Here is a 21,585-nt window from a genome sequence, read left to right on the forward strand (position 1 = left end):
CAAGCAATCAATGATGAACAACACAAGAAATGAAATCTAAAATTATCTAGAAGGATTCAATAGCAGAATAATGGAGACAGAAGAATGGACAAGCAACCTGGAAGATAAAATATTGGAAATAACTACCACAGAGCAGAATAAAGAAAAAAGAATGAAAAGAATTGAGGACAGTCTCAGAGAGACTTCTGGGAAAAGACCTACAATAACAAATCCAAAACAATTAAGAAAATGGTAAAAGGAACACACAAATCGATAATTACCTTAGATGTAAATGGGTTAAATGCTCCAACCAAAAGACAGACTGGCTGAATGGATACAAAACAAGACCTGTATATATGCTGTGTACAAGAGACCCACTTCAGACCTTGGGACAAATACAGACTGAAAGTGAGGGGATGGAAAATGATATTCCATGCAAACGGAAATCAAAAGAAAGCTGGAGTAGCAATTCTCATATCAGATAAAATAGACTTTAAAATAAAGACTATTACAAGAGACAAAAAAGGACACTACATAATGATCAAGGGCTCAATCCAAGAAGAAGATAAAACAATTGTAAATATTTATGCAACCAACACAGGATCACCTCAATACATAAGGCAAAGGCTAAAAGCTGTAAAAGGGGAAATTGACAGTAACACAATAATAGTAGGGAATTTTAACACCCCACTTTCACCAATGGAGAGATCATCCAAAATGAAAATTATTAAGGAACACAAGCTTTAAATGACACACTAAAAGAGATGGATTTAATTGATATTTATAGGACAGTCCATTCAAAAACAACAGAATACACTTTCTTCTCAAGTGCTCATGGAACATTCTACAGGATAGATCATACCTTGGGACACAAGTCAACCCTTGGCTAATTTAAGAAAATTGAAATCATATCAAGTATGTTTTCCAACCACAACGCTATGAGACAAGATATCAATTACAGGAAAGAAACTGTGAAAAATACAAACACATAGAGGCTAAACAATACATTACTAATTAACGAAGAGATCACAGAAGAAATAAAAGAAGAAATCATAAAATACTTAGAAACAAATGACAATGAAAACACGACCACCGAAAACCTATGGGTTGCAGCAAAAGCAGTTCTAAGAGGGAAGTTTAGAGCAACTAAATGCTACCTCAAGAAAAAGAAAAATCTCAAATAAACAATCTAACCTTACACCTAAAGCAACTAAAGAAGAACAAAATAACCCAAAGTGAGCAGAAGGAAAGAAATCTTAAAGATCATATCAGAAATAAATGAAAGAGAAATGAAGGAAACAAGAGCAAAGATCAATAAAACTAAAAGCGGGCTCTTTGAGAAGATAAACAAAAATTATAAACCACTAGCCAGACTCATTAAGAAAAAAAGGGAGAAGACTCAAATCAACAGAATTAGAAATGAAAAAGGAGAAGAAACAACTGACCCTGCAGAAATACAAAGCATCATGAGAGATTACTACAAGCAACTATATGCTATAAAAATAGACAACCTGGAATAAATGGACATATTCTTAGAAAAGCACAGCCTTCTGAGACTGAACCAGGAAGAAATAAAAAATATGAAGAGACCAATCACAAGCACTGAAATTGAAACTGTGATTAAAAATCTTCCAACAAACAAAAGCCCAGGACCAGGTGGTTTCCCAGGCGAATTCTATCAAACATTTTCAGAAGAGCTAACACCTATCCTTCTCAAACTCTTCCAAAATATAGCACAGGGAGGAACACTCCCAAACTCATTCTATGAGGCCACCATCACCCTGATACCAAAACCAGACAAAGTTGTCACAATGAAAGAAAACTACAGACCAGTATCACTGATGAACTTAGATGCAAAAATCCTCAACAAAAGACTAGCAAACAGAATCCAACAGCACATTTAAAGGATCACACACCATGATCAAGTGGGGTTTATCCCAGGCATGCAAGGATTCTTCAATATATACAAATCAATCAATGTGATACACCATATTAACAAATTGAAGGATAAAAACCATATGATAATCTCAGTAGATGCAGAAAAAGCTTTCGACAAATTCAGCACCCATTTATGATAAAAACTCTCCAGAAAGTAGGCATAGAGGGAACTTACCTCAACATAATAAAGGCCATATATGACAAAACCACAGCCAACATCGTTTCCAGTGGTGAAAAACTGAAAGCATTTCCACTAAGGTAAGGAACAAGACAAGGATATCCACTCTTGCCACTCTTATTCAACATAGTTTTGGAAGTCCTAGCCACAGTAATCAGAGAAGAAAGAGAAATAAAAGGAGTACAAATTGGAAAATAAGTGAAACTGTCACTGTTTGCTGATGACATGATACTATACATAGAAAATCCTAAAGATGCCAACAGAAAACTACTAGAACTAATCAATGAATTTGGTAAGGTTGCAGGATACAAAATTAATGCCTAGAAATCTCTGGCATTCTTATACACCAACAAGAAAAAGTCAGAAAGAGAAATTAAGGAAACACTCCCATTTACCATTGCAACAAAAGAAATAAAATAACTAGGAATAAACCTGCCTAAGGAGGTGAAAGATTTGTACTCAGAAAACTATAAAACACTGATGAAAGAAATCAAAGATCACATAAACAGATGGAGAAATATAGCATGTTCTTGGATTTGTAGAATCAATATTGTGAAAATGACTATACTACCCAGAGCAATCTACAGATTCAGTGCAATCCCTATCAACTTATGAATGACATTCTTCACAGAATTAGAACAAAAATTTTACAATTCATATGGAAACACAAAAGACTCCGAATAGCCAAAGCAATCTTGAGAAAGAAAAACGGAGTTGGAGGAATCAGGCTCCCCAACTTCAAACTATACCACAAAGCTACAGTAATCAAGACAGTATGGTACTGACACAAAAACAGAAATATAGATCAATGGTACAGGTTAGAATGCCCAGAGATAAACTCACGCACATATGGGCACCTAATTTATGACAAAGGAGGCAAGAACATACAATGGAGAAAAGACAGCCTCTTCAATAAGTGGTGCTGGGAAAACTGGACAGCTACATTTAAAAGAATGAACTTAGAACACTTCCTAACACCATACGCAAAAATAAACACCGAATGGATTAAAGACTTAAATGTAAGACCAGACACTATAATACTCTTAGAGGAAAACATAGGAAAAACACTCTTTGACATAAACCACAGCAAGATCTTTTTTGACCCACCTCCGAGTAAAAACAAAAATAAACATAAAAACAAAAATAAAAATAAATGGCACTTAATTAAATTTAAAAGGTTTTGCACAGCAAAGGAAACCATAAACAAGAAAGACAACCCTCAGAATGGGAGAAAATATTTGCAAACGAAACAACAAATAAAGGATTTATCTCCAAAATATATAAACAGCTTATGGAGCTCAATATCAAAAAAACGAACAATCCAGTTAAAAAAAGGCCAGAACACCTAAATAGATATTTCACCAAGGAAGACATACAGATGGCCAAGAGGCACATGAAAAGATGCTCAACATCACTAATTATTAGAGGAATGCAGATCAAAACTACAATGAGGTATCACCTCACACCGGTCAGAATGGCCATTTTCAAAAATTCTAGAAAGAATAAATGCTGGAAAGGGTGTGGAGAAAAGGGAACCCTCTTGCACTGTTGGTGGGAATGTAAATTGATACAGTCACTATGGAGAACATATGGAGGCTCCTTAAAAAACTAAAAATAGAAAAAAAAAAACAAAAACTAAAAATAGAACTACCATACGACCCAGCAATCCCACTACTGGGCATGTACCCTGAGAAAACCATAATTCAAAAAGAGTCATGTACCACAATGTTCATTGCAGCTCTATTTACAATAGCCAGGACATGGAAGCAACCTAAGTGTCCATCGACAGATGAATGGATAAAGAAGATATGGCACAGATGTACAATGGAATATCACTCAGCCATAAAAAGAAATGAAATGGAATTTTTTTGTAGTGAGGTGGATGGACCTAGAATCTGTCATACAGAGTGAAGTAAGTCAGAAAGCAAAAAACAAATACCGTATGCTAACACATATATATGGAATCAAAAAAAAAAAAAGGTACTGATGAACGTAGTTGCAGGGCAGGAATAAAGAGGTAGACATAGAAAACGGACTTGAGGACAAGGGGTGGGAGGGAGAAGCTGGAGCGATGTGAGAGTAGCATCAAAATATATACACTACCGAAAGTAAAATAGTTGGCTGGTGAGAAGCAGCAGCATAGCACAGGGAGATCAGCTCAGTGCTTTGCAATGACCTAGAGGGGTGGGATAGGGAGAAGAGGAGGGAAGCTCAAGAGGGAGGGGATATGGGGACATTTATATGCATATGACTGATTCGCTTTGTTGTTCAACAGAAACTAACACTGTATTGTGAAGCAATCATACTCCAATAAGGATCTATTTTTTTTAAAAAAAGGTACATGTATGTACCTTTTCCCTATGACCCAGCAATTCACTTCTACAGAAATAAAAACATATGTCCACAAAAAGAAAAAAAAAAAGCCAATATCACTTTAAATATAAAAGGAAATGTGACAGTGGGGCTGAACAAAAGGCCACATTCTTTTAAAAAAGGAAACTCCTATTATTCTACTTTCCACTTAAAAGCAACTTGACTCAAGTGTGCAGAGATGCAATAGTTTCTGGTTGTACTTTTTCTGATAGAACAGTACAGCAGTGGTCAGTGAACCACAGAAAGCACCCTGACCAGGTTGATAAGGAAGAGAGGTTCTTTCTCCCTGGCATTCGGGTTACATAGTTTTTAGGACTATTTGGGCACTTGGAACCTTCAGGGAAGGTGAGCATCTAGATATATAAATGTTAAAAAAGAAACAAGATGGTTGCCATTAGATATTGTAGGATAAAAAGCTGTTCCATAAGCCCCTGCCAGCTCTATGGGTCAAAAGTCCAACATTGCATCAAGACATGGTCAGTGGCCAATAAACACTTGTTGAATGAGTAAAAGTAAGAACAAATGAATAAAAACTCTGCAGCAACAAAATAAGTTTAGATTTGGTTAAAATATGAATAACCTTAGCAGAATTGGGAACCATTAATTACCCCAAGCTCAGTGCTCCTGGACAAGATGCTTTCCTTTTGGAGTCTCAATTTCAACTTCTGCAAAATAGGATACTAGTATTCAGCTCACTTCATTTTGCTTTGATTGAGATTATAAATTCTGGAAGCACAGCAATCTTGTCTCTGTGATCTCCACATTCAGCTGGTAGCAACAAATGTTTGACACATGCACAGTTGCCTAAAGAAAAAATGAAGTAATCAAGTAATGAGATATTAGATATAGATCATATTTTGTAACTTTTATATTATTCAGAGATAGGCTATTGGTTGGAAAACAATCAAACATCTGATGAATTTTGTTGAGAAATAGCCCAAAGCCATTGTTTTCACTGAAATAACTGGTTGATTCATTCTAAAATGTCAGTTTAATAGACCTGTGTAGACATAACCACCAAACAGCCACATCATGGGGGTCCATGCATGTTAATATGACCTAAATTCCCACATATCCATCTAGGACTGATGAATTACACATAGCACATACTGGCTGCATGATAGACAAGAAAACTCATAGTCTCCACCAAGACCCAGACCTGGGTTCACACCCCAGATCTGCCATCTGCTGGGCAGATGACCTTGAGCACGAAGCTAGTTAACCTTCTGAATTTGTATTTCTTCATGTGTAAAATAACAATCTATTTCCTACTTCATAAAGTTACTAAGAGGATAATAATAATAATAAAAAATAATGTGTTGTGTCTAATACGAAATGGGAGATAAGAATAGTTTGCTTCCCATTCTGATTGCTTTCACAACTAAGGAATAAAAACCCATTAGAACAACAGGACCAAAAAAAAGAGTTATAACTAAAAGCAACTTCAGGAGATATTTGGGAGAAAGAAGAAAGGAAGGAAGGAAGGAAGAAAGGAAGGAAAGGAAGGAGGGAGGGAGGGAAGGAAGGAAGGAAGGAAGGAAGGAAAGGAGGAAGGAGGGGGAGGGAGGGAGGATGGGAGGGAGGAAAGAGGGGAAGACGCTTCTCCACATCTCTTAATTGCTGACTAGGGAGCAGTTTCCCTCAGACACAGAGATGATCTGTGTTGATCTAACCAACAATTCCCAAGTCTGCCCCACTGTGTTTATAAGGGTTTGAAACAGTGCGGGCGGCCTGGAGCCCCTGAAGACACTGCATTATGGCTAAGGAAGTAATTGTGTGTTTTTTTCAGAGAAGCCCCAACTTGTCCAGAAACCAGGAACTTTATCTCAGACCTTGACACTTGCTCTTATTTAGAATTCTTTTCAATATAGATTGTGTCTTCTTTCTGAAGCTACTTAACTGCCTGCATATAAAATCCCTAGGAAATACTTAGGCGCCAACAAGGAGAGAATTACAGCTCTCAGTTTTGGAAGACATCCTGTCCAACAGCAGGGCCTCAGGTATTCACACAGGTAAGGAGTCTGCTCCCCTATTTGTAAAGAATCCCAAAGGATGGAGAGCCACAGTCTGCCTCAGTCAGCTATTTCAGAAATAAACAGCTTTCTCTGCCAGGACATCCTTCCTGTAATCCATCTCATTCTATATTCATTAATCAGGGGGACTTCGTTAAAGTGCTGGTGGGAGAGGAGAACTAAGAACTGTGGTTAGTCACCCTCCACCTTCTTTTCTCCTGTCTGTAAGAAGTTTCTTTAGATGTTTCCACCTAGGTTTTTTAAAAATCCTTTTTTTAAAATTGAATTATAGTTGATTTACAATATTGTGTTATTTTCAGGTGTACAGCAAAGTGGTTCCGTTACGGAGCATTCTCTAAGATAGATCCATCCAGGTTTTATTGGAGCAGAGTTTGTAAATCACTTGGCTCGAGGTTAAAGTCAGTCTGTTAACTGGCATTTCTAAAAGTAATTCCTTGAATTTAGGCTGGCATTTGGTGACGAGTCACACATGAATTTTGCAGCTGTGAGATTTCAGAGAGCAGTCAGAAGGTTGTCAAAACAAAATGATGTGGTGCCACAAGTAGTGGCTTTGGGTCAGACTGGGTTTGAACCCCCCACTCTGGCATCGGCCATCCTCTGAATCTTGGCTTTCTACTCTGTAAAACACAGATAACAATGCCTATGCACAACACATGCATTTAGCACACTGAGCACAATCCCGGCACACAGTAAACTGGTAGGTGGAAATATTAAAACCATGGGTGTCTAGAGACCGCAGTGCTGAGAAATCCCAACATCATGTTAAACTGTGGAACAAAGAGATGCTTACCTCTCCCCTCACCACCGCTATCCTCTGACCTGTCTCAACACCTGTTTCAACAGGTGACCAAACTGCTCATTGTCTCCCTGACACTGAGTTCAGCTTTTGGCCACAATTACAGAACATTAAACAAAGCAGAGCTGTGGAAATTTTGTCCATAAATCAGGCTAATAGCAAGAGGTGGTATAGTGGCAGTTTCTTCCTCATTCAGCCTGAGCCACATCTGTGATAGCCTGATTCCATCCTTGTGTTATAAAGTAAAAACACCTACCAGTGTTTCTGGGTATATCTAACGACCTCAAATACTCATCAGTGAAATTGGCAGTTTGTGCCAACCTGCCCATTGCTTAGGAAACACCTGACCATGTCTGTTTGGATCCTATAAAACTCAGGCTGAGGTTGTTTTGATGCTCGAAATAGGTGTGAATTTTCACAACTTCAAAAGCATCTCCTTTAGTCAACTGGATGAGCTTTGGTCTATCCCTTTACTTCTGTCATGAGTGGTGGTCTTGTTCATTCACTTAACCACTCAACAGCCTCATTCAGTTGCCACAATATGCACTGCTCATCATTCTGCTCCATGCAGCATGGAATAGGAATACCTTTATGGAACTTAAGTTTGGGCAAAACTCACCCAGGAAATCAGAGTGACCAAGAGAAAGCTTTCCCAGTCTTGGCACTATGGACATTTTGGGCTAGTTAATTCTCTGTTGGGGGGCTGTCCTGTACACCCCTGTGTTTAGTAGCACCCCTGGCCTCTTCCCACTATACACCTTTAGCACCCCTCCCTTTAGTTGTGACAACCAAAAAAATGTCTTCAGACATTGACAAATGTCCCCTGGGGGGGGGGCAAAATCACCACTGGTTGAGAACATATGGACTAGAGCAGTGGTTCTCAAACTTTAGCAATCATGAGACCAACTGGAGGACTTGTTAAAACAGACTTCTGAGCTGCCGCCCAGGGTTTCTGATTTGATAGGTCTGGGGTGGGGCCTGAGAATTGGCATTTTAAGCAAGTGGCTGATGTTACTGATCTAAGGACCACATGTTGGTCTAAGGATACGTGGGTGCCAGCATTTGGCATATCTGGCATGTTTGTGAAATCCCTAATTTAGTGGTTTCCAGATTTGTCTGCAGATTAGAACCATCTGATAATCATTTAAACCTTCCAACAATTCAGCCATATCCCAGATCAATTCAATCTCTCCTTCTGGGCATGAGGCACAGGAATCAGTATTTTGAAGCTCCCCAGATAATTCCGATGTGCAGACAGATTTGGGAACTACTGCTCTAAATGCCATTACCTTATCTGTAATTTGGGGCTAAGCAATTTATATCTTCCTAGCACATATGTCCTGTAAGTCTCAAAAGCACAGCTAAATCATGAGCACTGGCTTACATGGAATTGTGCAATCCTTGCATCTGTGGGTGATAAAATGGGGCAAATTCAGTTACAAAAGCTTTTCAAGCATGGCATTCTGAAATTGAAAGGAGCACTAGGGACAGGGCAGCAGCTCACACTAATCATGGTAAAGGTGGATGGGTTATATTGTAGAAAGATGGGGCTCTAAGGGAAAAACAGGAAACCTTTAGGCATGCCCTATTGAAAGGAGATGGATTTCAGGCTTCAGCTTTCAAGTTCTCCATGAGGACTCTCCGAGGGACCTGCCCTGGTTTCTGAACCTCAGCCTGGAGCCCAGGAGGTAAAAAAGTCAACAGGAGACTGAGGCTCCACATGGAGACTGCAGACTGGGAAAATGTGAGGTGAGTAGGGGATGAAATTGGAGATGGAGAGATGGGGAAGTAGTTTAGAACTCTTACCTCAATTTATGCAGCCCCATAATTGACAACGGGCAAATCTACAACTTCCCCTCTGTCAAACTGCAAAATTTAACATCTCTGACAATCTGGAAGATGTTTTTGTTTGTTTTTTTATACCATACTTCTCCAAAAAGTAGATATCTTAAACTGTAAAAACCAATGTTATGCTTTACAAAAAAGAAAAATCAGTCCAACTGCAGAGGAATAAAAAAATATATCAGTACAGAAAAATCATAAGAGAGAAAATGAAGACTTGGGCTAGATATAGCCAACGACACAAAATGGTCATTCACATTGAGCATTCCTTTTTTGGTTGTTCACTGTAGTAATTCTTTAATGCCTGCTGGGTACCAGTTCAGATCTAAGCAAGCTAGAAGATGCAAGAATAGAAAATCATATCCTCTTCTTCCTGGGAACAGTCTCAAAGAAAAGGAATCACCCTAAATAATGATTCTGAGACACACACACACACATGCACACACACATTCACTGCATACACTGCAATGCAGATGTGTGTGTGTCAATACTGAAAAACTGCCATGAGAAGAAAAATAAACAGTGTCAGGACAACCAAAAAAAGCATTTCTGGATGCAGGTGCTCATGCACAACTCCAGAGAGCAGATGTTGAATTCAGATGGCTATGCCAGAGGATGGCCATAGAGGTAATAGTGTTTTGTGGATGCGTGTGTTTCTTTCATCTACTCACCATACACATCCTACATTGGCCAAGGGCCACAGGGAACCACATTCTGTGGAGAAATATAAAAGAAGGAAAGGACAGAGTCCCTCATCACAGGAAATTTCCAATCTAGATGGGAGATCCCGTGTGCAGTAGAAAAGCCCACCCCATCACAACATACAGAACCCCCTTCAAGGCTTCTGAGAACAAAACCTGTAGAAAGGAAACCTCCAGGTGGAAGGGACTAGGGGCTCTTTGCAGGTACAAGTGTTGACTGTATGATTATTTTGCAAAACTAATTTTCTTAAGTGAGGAAAGGAAGAGTTCTAACATTTATTGACTACGTATTATGCAAAAGGCACAACCTCAACATTTTTCTTATTCAACATTTGCCATAACCCTGAGAAACGAGCTTCATGACCCATTTTACAGGGAGATAAGCAGAGGCTCAAGGTTATAAAAGTGGTAACAGTCGTGCCATTAATAGCAGCCGACACTTAAACAGCACATTCCTTCTGCCTGACTGTACCCAAAGAACACTCTACAGGTATTAACCAATTAATACTCTCAACAATGTTTGAGATGAGGAGCCTGAGGCTGAGGAACCTGTCCAAGTCACAGGGCTGGGAAATGGTGGAGCTGAGGCTTGAACCCAAGCTACCTGACCACAGAGACTAATTCCTTAAGCACAATGGTTTAAAACTGGGTAAAACCTGCAACAGACATTCTGCCACATCTGGCTCAAATTATTACAGATTCTATACCGGTGAGCTCTTATTCTTTTTCATTTGCCTTAGAGAAGGGGGAAAGGGAAAGAAAGGTAACTTATGGTGGAGTTCTAGTGCTGAGGTTCTCCACTGGGTACAACTTTTTCCTGTTAGAGGACATTTGGCAATGTCTGCAAACACTTTTGTTTGTCACAACTTGGATTGAATACTTCTGGCATCTAATGGAAGCATCCAAGGTGCTGCTAAATGTCCTGCAATGCACAGGACAGTGTGCCCCCTACCCACAGCAATGATCTATCTTAAAATTTCAATTGGGCCAAGGTTGAGAAAGCCTACTCTAGAACAGTTAGGAGGATTTTGGATCTGGCCTAGAAAATCAAAAATATGTTGACCAAGGCTCACGCTGCTCATGGAAAAAAATGGGAATGTTGGACTACGGTCGTTACAGCTGTAAAATCTACTGGTTCTGAGCCATTTGAGACACCAAACAACACAAGCTGTGCCTATAAGTTTTCCAAAACAGGGACAACATAAGGAAATTCTTTTTGGGGGAATATTTTAAATGTACCCGAGAACTTGTTTTTATGCAGGATATGGTGAGATGAACAGATCAGTAGATGATTGCCATTGAAAAGATAGTTTGTTACTCACAGTTCCCAAGAGAAGGAGGAATGTCATACCACACAACACCACGCAGGAAAAAACTAGGGTTGGTAAGGAGGCAGAAGGAGGTGGGTGTGGGGGAAAGCATAGGTAAAAGCCTTTAATGTGGTTTTTGGGGGGATAATTGGGTGAGACAGGGTAAGCAGCTGAGGAGGTTTAGGGTTAGTTTGAATAATTTTGGTGGGCTTTGGGCTACAAGGGTGGTCTCTCGTTGTCTGGGACCTGGCCCTGTGGTGATCTGGGGCATAAGGATAGTTTCCTGGACAGCAGGAGCCTGGTAAATGGAGGCAGATGGTTTGTTTTCACATCAAAGTCATTTTCCAGGGAAAGTTGTTTACTATCTCTATTAATTGGCTAACCCTAAGAGGGGCAGTTCTTCCCTGGTCTGCAAGGAGTCAAGACAACAAAGCATCATAAAACAGAGAAAATAGATGCAGTATGTCATATCTTCACTAAAAGCTCATCTTGAATGTTTGGGTTTAACAGTGTTAACTTCTTGTGCTTAGCTTCAGAGACAGGTTTTGGGAGTAGACCCTGCTACACTCTGAGTGTATTTGATTCATCTCTAAGGGATCTGTGTGCCCAGTGTGAGCAGCCTGGAAAAGGTGGAGTTTAAAGCCATGGATAAGAGGGGCCCCATGGCATAGCAGGAAGAGCCAGGACAAGCACTGAGGAGAGGATTTCCCTGTGATCTACTGTGAGACCTAAGGCAAGTCCTGGCTTCAAAGTTCCTTTACACCTTCAACCATGAGATGTGGGCAGTAGGTCTCAAACCACACATCAGAGTAGCGTGGGAGATTTGAGAAGTACAGGTGCTCAGGGCCCACTCCCAGGGAAGATTCAGGGAAACGGGAAATACATATCTCCATCGATTGTACAGCCCTGCTAGTGATTCTGAAGGACATGCAGATAAAGGCCATAGTCTCTCACATCTCTGACATGCTGTGCCTCTGAAACACTTTGCTGCTCCTCCAGCCCTGTCTCAGTGACCCAGTGGTGTCCACCAGCTCCAACATTCTCCCACATTCTCAACTCATTATAGAACACTGGGCAATTTATTTCTCTTCAATCTCTCCATTTAAGTCACTTGCTATCAAACTCAAGCCCAGAAATACAAAGCAAAATTCCAAGCATTCCCTAGGATTTGGGACCCTGGAACCACCAAAGAGCCTAGAGGCCTCGAAGGCTCATGGAATTTGCCTGGTGGCAACTCTCCCCAGGCTCTCTTACAGCAGAGCAAGTGGTTGGAGTTTTTCCCATGTCTACACCTTTCAAAACTGCCTTAGGGTGACTTCTTTCCCATCATAGCTTAACTTGACATTTATTGAAATTGACTTTACCTGAATAAATGTAATTCAAGAAAGGAGAACTTTAGGTCCCCAGATCCTTCCTAAGGGAAACATTGAACCTGATTTCCCTACTCCTACCATGAAGTCTACAGATTTATACTTACAATGAGGCCCATTCACTACCAAAAATTTTAAAAGCGATCTTCTTACTAAGATAATAAGACTTAGCTCTAGTGAGACCACTTAAACGAGGTGACAGTTATGAAGATGAGGACAACATACTGCCAGAAACCCATGTAAGAGCAATTACTGCATCTGAGAACAAAGAGTGTGTCTGGGACTCCTGAGGGACAAAGTGACAAGGGAAACAAGGCAAGACACAGGTCTGCTAGCTGATAAAACACACCTTGTCAGCCCCAGTCACAGGCTGTCATCTATTTCTACGAGAAATGCATCACCTGAATCCTCAAGTAAATAAGAATTTTGAACCACATAATTCACATAATGTGTGGATCTAGTCCTCCGATTAAGCATGAGAGTAAATGTTTCATTGAAAAAAAATTTTCCTGTGTGCTTATTTATTTATTTATTGTAAATATTGCTAAGTATGCATATTTTGCAAAACATAAGGTGTTCTAACTTGCTGTGGTTTCTCTTCTAGCTTTTCGAGATAGAAACTTTGATCATTGGTTTTCAGTCTTTCTTCTTTTCGAACATTTGCATTTTGTGTTTTAAGTTCCCCTCTGAGCAGTGCTTTGGCTGCATGCCATGACTTTTATAGTAGGTTCTCACTGTGAAATAATGTTAACCCTACAAAAATTTGCAACTATATTATCAAGAACCCCCACAGCCCCTTAGCCAGCCTCGCCAGTTACTTTCTGCCGTTTTCATCCATCACCTTCTCTCTGACTCGGGTTGGATGCTTCTGCGCCCTTGGTGAGCCAGTTCATTTTTCCTCCCCACAGTGAAGCTCAGCAGGAGGCAGGCAGGGGCTCTTGGAACCACTCCTCCGCCACCGGCTTTGTCTTCACCAGCCTTTTTAATGACAGCCGGATGCACTTGTTCCTCTTCAGCATGGTAGTGGTCGTCTACACACTTGCCATGGCCAGCAACGCTGCCATGGTCCTCCTGATCTGGGCAGACGCCCGGCTCCACACGCCCATGTACTTCCTTCTCAGCCAGCTGTCCTTATTGGACATCTTCTTCACCTCAGTCACTGTCCCCAAGATGATAGCAGGCTTCCTCTTTGGATGGATAAGCATCTCGTTTGGAGGCTGTGGGGCACAAATGTTTTTCTTCATGTTCCTGGGGGCCACAGAGTGCATCCTGCTGGCCCTCATGGCCTATGACCGCTACGTGGCCATCTGCAACCCTCTGCGCTACCCGGTGCTCATGAGCCGCCGGACCTGCCTTCTCCTGGTGGCTGCCTCGTGGCTGGGAGGGTCCCTCAACTCCTCCATCCAGACCGCACTGACCCTGCAGTTCCCCTACTGCGGCTCAAGGAAGATCGCGCATTTCTTCTGTGAGGTGCCTTCACTGCTGAGGTTGGCCTGTGCTGACACGGCTATCTATGAGCTGGTGCTCTTTGTGACGGGCGTGGTGGTCCTCCTGGTGCCCATTGCATTCATCACCACCTCCTACGCCCTAATCCTGGCAGCTGTGCTCCAGATGTACTCTGCGGAGGGACGTTGGAAGGCCCTGGCCACCTGCTCCTCCCACTTGGCAGTTGTCAACCTCTTCTATGGGCCCCTTATCTACACCTACATGTTACCTGCATCCTACCACTCTCCTGGTCAGGATGATGTAGTGTCCGTCTTCTATACGGTCTTCACGCCCATGCTGAACCCTGTCATCTACAGCCTCAGGAACAAGGAAGTGACAGGAGCAATGAAGAAGGTCATAGGGAAGTGTGGGGTGAGTAGGACTGCTTAAGACCCAGGAGAGAGGGATCCCCACCTCTAAGATGTGCCTTTGGCTCCAGGAGCCCATAGTAGGATTTCCTTCCGGGATGAGAAGAGGCCCACATCCACATGTGGAAAAGTGAAAGGGACACTCCCCATTCCCTTCCAGATCCCACACTTCTCTTCAGAAAGATGTCCAAATGATTCATGTCCACCCACCTTTCCCACCTCAACAAACTCCAGTCTGGCTTCTCCATCTATCCCTTGTCCAAAGCAGCAATCACTCATCATCTCTATGTCACTAAATGTCCAAGGACTTCCCATTCTCTCCAAAGGGCTCCTAAAGCCCTTAATCTCTGGCTCTTTCCTCAAATTTCTCAGTTCTCCCTCTCCTCCAGCCGCAATAACCCCTTTGCTGTTCCTCAGAATTCCTAGGCACAATCTTACCTATGGGTCCTTCAAAGCAGAGTTCTCGATGCATGGGCACTTTCCCCCACATTTTTTGCATGGTTTTCTCCTTCACTTCATTTAGGAACTGCTCAAATATGACCTTTTAGAGATGCCTACACTGGCCACCCTGTCCAAAATAGCATTCCCACCCCATCCCACCATCTTTTTCTAACTTTGTTTGTGCACTCTATGTTTCTTGTTCTCTTTAGAATGTGCAGTTCAGGAGAACAGAGGCTTTGATCTTTAATGCTGTACTCAGTTCCTAGAAGAGTGCCGGGTACACAGAGTCCATCAATAAATACCTGTTGAATGAATGGGTAAACCTAAAGAAGATTTTCTTACCTCATCCCAACAGCGTTGGCACTGTTGCTAGTTCCTCCTTGAAAATCTCTCTTCCCTTGGCAGTGACACCACATTTCTGGATTTCCCCCTACTTCTGGCCCACTCCTTCCCATTAAGTGATGAGTGCCTCAGAACGTGGTGCTTGACCCTTCTCTTCTCAGTGCACACTCTCTCTCTCATCACTCTCGTTCAAGACCATGGCTTCAGTTACCAGCTGACACTGAAGTTGGTCACATACTTATAGAACAACCAGATGTCTCCTCCAAGATCTTTACCACCCAATTCCACCATAACACCTTACTGGATGTTTCAAAGGCACCCCAAATTCATCATGCCAAGAAACAAAGGCATGATCTCACTTTCATGTCTGGTAAATGAGTGAATGCCTTACCAGGTCAGTAGGTTTCCATCACCACCCACATTCAATCTCTCACCAAGTCCTATCCATTTGAATGCCAATCCATACCTTTTTACAAGGTGTACTCCTTAAGGTTGCAGCTACCACTACCATAGTCCAAAGATACAGTGGATGATGCAGGAATTTCCAAACATGTCTCCGTGCACCCTTTCTCACCCCACCTCACATGCAAAACCACAACTGTTTTATCAAGATGTAGTCAAAGAGATCTCCGAACACAAATCTAACTACTTGCCACAACTTCACTCCATAACCTCCCCTTAAACCGTTTTAGCAATTGCCGTTGTTCTTACACATGTCACCATCTAACACGTGATATATTTTTACGTACATATATTGCTTACCATCTGTCTTCTCCTACTATAAGGTAAGCTCCATGAGGGCAAATGTTGTCTTTGCACTTGACACATAGTGGGTATGTATCAAATATTGAAGAATGACTACATGAATTAATGAATGTTCTCAGATAAAACAAATAATCTTTCCCATTGCTTACAAAGCCCTGAAGAGTGCAGTCTTCTTGGCTTCATCTCATGTTTCTTTCTCCTGAATTCTCCTCCTCTGCTCCTTCTTTCCAGGTCATTTCCAGAGCTGTTCCTCTGCCTGGGATGCTGCTTTCTCCTCTGGGCTTAGAATCCTTCCTTCCTTAGCTCAGGTATCATCTCTTCAAGGAATTCTTCTCCAAAATCCCAAACTAAGTCAAGTTCTTTTGCACATGTCCCATTTCCTTCCTAGCCATTAGTTCTTCAATTAAGTCTGTGTCCTCCCAGTACTGTAAGCCTCATGAGAGCAGGGAGACTTCATGACTTCACCACAGTGTCTAGCATTGCACCTGACACATTGTAAAGCCTCAATAAGTATTAGAAAACGAAGAAAGGAAGGAAGAAGGCAGCAGGGAGGCAGGGACGAAGGAAGGAATAATCCCTGATTGCAGTCTTGTACCTCCAAATTAGCCCATACTTTACTATCCTAAGTCTTTGCTTATATCAGGCAACTACCATAAGTGATATCTCAATCACTTTATATATTTTTAAGACGTCTCTAAAAGTCTTCAGAGGCCAGAAATCCATCCTGAAAGCCCAATCTGCATCTCTTTTACTGCAGCTGGATTAATTAATTGATTCTTAATAAAAATTGAGACCAGCATAGAGAAGTGCGTTCCCACCCAAACACTTTCACCACATTCTCTTCCCAAGAGGTAATTCACTAAAGGGAGAATGAGTATTCCAAAGGATTATGTGGAGGCCAAGATCTCATAATAACATCCCCATCATCTAATTCCAGAACAGGATCCCCTTCACCACCACCGTCTTCTACCCCATACTCTGTAAGCATGACCGTTAACTCCTTAGCACTTGCCCAAACAAAGAAGACAGCCATAATTTGCAATTATTGACGCATCTGACCTCACACTCATGAAATATGTGAGCAAGCTTTGATCATTAACAAGTAAAAAATAATCTGTCTGCTCATCCCTTCCTGTGCTACAGAGAGCAAGCTATATTAAGATATCCAGTTTGGCTTTCTTTATAAACATACCCCAATTTCAACTAAGCAGATACCACCTGGAATATATTTCCCAGTTACCAATGCAGCAAGGTATGTCTATGTACCTAAGCTCTGGCCGGTGTACCATAAGCGTAAATGTAGCCATTCAGCAGGGTCCACAGATGTCAGGGCAGAGTCACACTCCTCTCCACACCACCACCTTTCCCTCCTGGCTGACATGTAGTCATGAGAAATGGAGCTTCAGCAGATATCTTCGAATATGAGGTAGAAGCCAGGAAATGAGACTATCAGAACAACAACAAGGAAGGAAACTGAGTTCCTGAAGTCATGTAGTAAATCAACCACTCTGTTTTCTGCACTTGCAGTGAACCTCATCCTAATTAACAAATTTTCACACCACAGAAGTGACAGGAAGAGAGCAGACCCTTTTCACAGTGTGGCGGGAATCACTGTGTAGCCCCACACTGCTGGAATGCCAGGAAAAAAGCCTCCTGAAAAGTAAGTTAAGCATGCCAGAAATCACACACCAGAACACAACATGGGGGCTATAAGTGACTGTGAGAATCTGATCTCCACGTAGAAAAAATGGCACACTCTAATTAGACCTGGCACTTAAGAAAATACACATCACAGAATTTCCAATTTATGATGTAAGCTACTAGCTTTTTTCTTTTAGTAGTACCTGAAAACATGAAAATGGGAAGATTTTTAAAATGAGCCAGCAAGGAATCTTTGCCAAGTGACATGGGGAAGCCTAGCTCTATTAGACATGAGAAATGCCAAAATAAAGTGGAGAAGCATGAAGCTAAATTCCAGAAATGAAAAGGGAAGATCTCAGCACAGTAGAAAATACTGTTGCCTGAGAAGAAAATGGGGGAGAGATATTGATGACCCAGGAGAAAGTGACAAAGGTCCCTAACAATTACCAAATCCTTCCCAAGACAAAGGACATAATACTTAAGATATGATGTGCTCATTTAACTATACCCTTACCAAAACTTTCATTTGAACTCACTCTGTGAGATCCCCCTTGGGAATATACTTCTGAATTTGTGAGTGAAGTTGATAAGACAATGAAACAAATAGAAATTATCAGCATACATTAAAGCCAGCTTTTCTACATGTACCTAATAAGGCAAGACCTACCTGGGGCAGAACTTCTGTCTGTTTTTAACTAATGTATCTTCAATTTTTAGATCATTCTTGGTACATAGTAGGTACTCAGTAAACAATTATTAAATTAATTTAAATTATGTGTCTGGCCAGTTTTTTTCCCTTTTAAAAGACTAATTTAGAACTAATTCTGAATTATAAACCCCAAGAAAACATATTTTTTAGAAATGTACAGATTAAAAGCATTTTGCTGTTGTGGAAAATAGTATAGTGGTTCCTCAAAAAGATAAACATAGAATTATGTTATAACCTAGCAATTCCATTCCCAGATATACACCCAAAAGAATTGAAAACAGGTATTCAAGCAAAAACTTGTACATGAATGCTCAAGGCAGTATTATTCATAATAGCTAAAAGGTGGAAGCAACCCAGGTGGCCATCAGTTGATGAATGGATAAATAAAATGTGATATAGTTATAGAATGGAATACTAGTCAGCCATAAAAAAGAATGAAGTATTGATACATGCTAAAACAGCTTTCAAGGATGAACCTTGAAAATGTTGTGCTAAAATAAAAGACGTCAGACACAAAAACCACATATTGTAGGGTTTCATTTTATTAAATTCCAGAATAGGCAAATCCACAGAGACAGATAATAGATTAGTGGCTGCTAAAGGCTGGGAGGAGAGGAGAATGTGGTGTGACTGCTTAAGCAATACAGGGTTTCCTTTTGGGGTGATGAAAAAGTTCTGGAACTAGGTAGTAATGATGGTGGCACAGTATTGTGAATTTACTAATGCCACTTCGTTGTGCACTTTGAAATTGTTGAAATGGCGAATTTTATGTTATGTGTATTTTACCACAATTTAAAAAAGCACTTTGCAATACAATGCTTCATTTAATCATGATGACCATGCTGGTGTCCAGACCCCAAAACCTATAAAATGTCCACTATGTCCAAATGATGACTCCAATATGGAGCGTTCATCATTGGACTAAAGCAGAGGGTCACCACAACCCTGCCCCCATTTATCATCTCCTTCCTGCTCGGACTTTAGGCAGACTCTGCCACTGAGAGGTGACACGTTGGTCTGGAGTTTATAACCTTCCTCAGCTGGCCACCCTCTCCACACCAGTGCCTTGCTAGAATCGGCCTTCTACTCCATTTTCTTGCCTTTTGCAATAGGGCACCTTTCTTGATTCTGATCTAAGAGGAAAATGTGCAGTCTCTCTGTCTCACTACTAAGTCTCTCTCTCACCACCAGTAAGTAATAGGGTAGCTATTAATTTCTTTATATTTTTAGATCTTCTTTATCAAGTTGAGGAAATTTCCCTCTACTCCTAGTTTGATGAAAGATTTTATTATGAATGAGTGTTGGAAATCTTGAAATACTTTATATTGTATCATTGATTTTTATTTGTATCATTGACCATATTATTTTTCTTCTTTAGGTTTTTAATAAGGTAGATTACATTGAGTGACTTTCAAATGTTGAGCCAGAATTTCATACCTGAAATAAATCTCACTTGGTCATGGTATATAATTCTTTTTATATATTTTGGTTTCAATTTGCATCTATGTTTATAAGAGATATTAGTCCGTAGTTTTCCATTGATGAAATTTCTTTACCTGAGTTTGGAATTGGCCAAGATAATGCTGTTCCCTCTGCTCTTATTTTCTGGAAAGATTGTGGGGAACTGCTATTATTTCTTAAATCTATGGTGGAAATCAACAGTGAGACCATCTGTGCCACATGCTTTCTTCATTGAAACATTAATAATTGATTCAATTCTTTAATAAACATAAGGCTAATATGCAGAATGGTAACTATAGTTTATAATACCGTACTGTATAAATTTGAAAGTTTCTAAGAGAGTAGACCTTAAAAGTTCTCATCACAAGAAAAAAAATAACTATGTGTGATGATGGATATTAACTAGACTTACAGTGGTAATCACTTCACAATATACACAAATATTGAATCATTGTGTTATACACCTGAAACTAATATATGTCAATTATATCTCAATTAAAATTTTTAATGAAAATTTTATAAGAAATTATTGTTAGATTTTTAAGTAAAAGAAAAATAGGGAGTCATTCACTTTTGACAGGTGAGACCCATGTTGCACACACAGACGGGAGAGAGCAGAAAAGAGAAGAGCTGACCTCCCAGGGAAATGTGGGAGTGAGGTGCTCAGGACACACAGAGGGCTGTGCAGGGATAAGGTTCATGAGAGGACAGAGGGTGGATGTGGAGGTGGGCCCTGGAGGGACAGAGAGGAGTGGTGGGTCCCGGGGGGACAGGGGTAGAGGCAGGGTGGGCCCCAGGGGAAACATAGGTGGCAGCCCTTCCCTCAGGCGGCCGCTGTTTCAGCACTGGCCACTGGAGCCCACCCCCACCTCCCTTAGGCAGGGTCTGGGAAAGTTCCCACACTGAGCTTCTGGCTCCCAACCCTGCCAGTGCCACAAGGCTGCACTGAGCAGTGAGGGTCTTAGCTATACCCATGCACTATCTTCTGGGTCGCCTCCGCCTGAGGACTCCGAGTGGGCCAATGTGGGCAGATCATGGGAGTCACCCTGGGGCCTTCCCTGCTCAGTGAAGGTGCCACCAAGGCATGAGAAAGGTCCTCGATTTCAGACTCAACTCTCTCTTCCACAGCTACGTCGGACAGAATGCTGGAGACAATGAGCTGGTTGTTGAACCTCTGGGCCCTGGCCTTCTTCCTCACCCTCACCCTCATCCTCAGAGGTGACTGCCATTCTGGGCTCTGGAGGGGGGAAGGTGGGCATGGAAGGGTCATCTGGTCCTACATGAGTCTGGCACTGGCTCTCAGTGTCACTGGCCAGTCATGCATTCAGAACCTTTCTGGGTTTCTACTCTATTTTCTCGTGTTAGAGTGAGTCTTAGGTAAAGAAGAGGCAGGGCCTCTAGTGCCTGCGACAGGCCAGATTCAGTCATGAATCTTTAGATTCATTTTCTCCCTGACGGGAGTCTAGTGGAACTGTGGAGGACATTGTCTTCCTCTCCACTGAGAGGCACAATGGCAACACTGTCACTGGCACAATGACAACACTGTCACCCCTGACCACAGCTTTCTCTAAATGTCAGAGAGTATCATTCATCCCATTTTATAGATGAAGGGACCAAGCAAGGTGCAGAGAGCTAAGAGACCTGTCCAAGGTGGTGGGTGGCAAAGACAAGGCCTGAGGCCATAGGCTTTACCCCTAATGAAAGATGTTTCACCACAGCAGGTGGTTCAGGATCAACGCTGACAACACTGGTAGGTTTCATTCTATGGACCACTCACTCCGTATTTACAGACCTGAAGACAGGAAGGTCCAGTGTTGGAAGTGCAGGTAGTAGGACAATCATTGGCAGTTCGT

The 21,585-nt window shown here is 41.3% G+C and overlaps 1 protein-coding gene across 5 annotated transcripts; it reads left to right on the top strand.

Moving 5' to 3' along the window:
- The first annotated feature begins 6,026 nt into the window (after positions 1 to 6,026).
- On the top strand, positions 6,027 to 17,084 carry LOC309658760 (olfactory receptor 2T27-like). 5 transcript variants are annotated; one of them, XM_082457776.1, is made up of 4 exons: positions 6,027 to 6,480; positions 8,907 to 9,046; positions 13,429 to 14,377; positions 16,153 to 17,084. In XM_082457776.1, exons 2-4 carry the CDS (start codon positions 9,018 to 9,020, stop codon positions 16,222 to 16,224), a joined length of 1,050 nt encoding a protein of 349 aa, XP_082313902.1. In that variant the 5' UTR covers positions 6,027 to 6,480; positions 8,907 to 9,017; the 3' UTR covers positions 16,225 to 17,084. The 5 variants fall into 5 exon arrangements, 4 of the variants coding, with proteins under 4 accessions (XP_082313902.1, XP_082313901.1, XP_082313903.1 ...); XM_082457775.1 differs by having other exon boundaries at positions 8,914 to 9,046; XM_082457777.1 differs by having other exon boundaries at positions 6,027 to 9,046; positions 16,153 to 16,229; positions 17,065 to 17,082.
- The last annotated feature ends 4,501 nt before the right edge of the window (positions 17,085 to 21,585 follow it).

Source organism: Balaenoptera physalus (genome assembly GCF_965194825.1).
Source record: "Balaenoptera physalus genome assembly, chromosome: 3".
Lineage (NCBI taxonomy): Eukaryota > Metazoa > Chordata > Mammalia > Artiodactyla > Balaenopteridae > Balaenoptera > Balaenoptera physalus.

Coding starts and splice junctions, on each gene's coding strand:
- LOC309658760 (XM_082457774.1), top strand. CDS start 9,018: ATGGAGACTGCAGACTGGGAAAATGTGAG. Junction 9,047..13,428: donor GCAGACTGGGAAAATGTGAG/GTGAGTAGGGGA, acceptor TCCTCCCCACAG/TGAAGCTCAGCAGGAGGCAG. Junction 14,378..16,152: donor AGGTCATAGGGAAGTGTGGG/GTGAGTAGGACT, acceptor CCTTCTTTCCAG/GTCATTTCCAGAGCTGTTCC.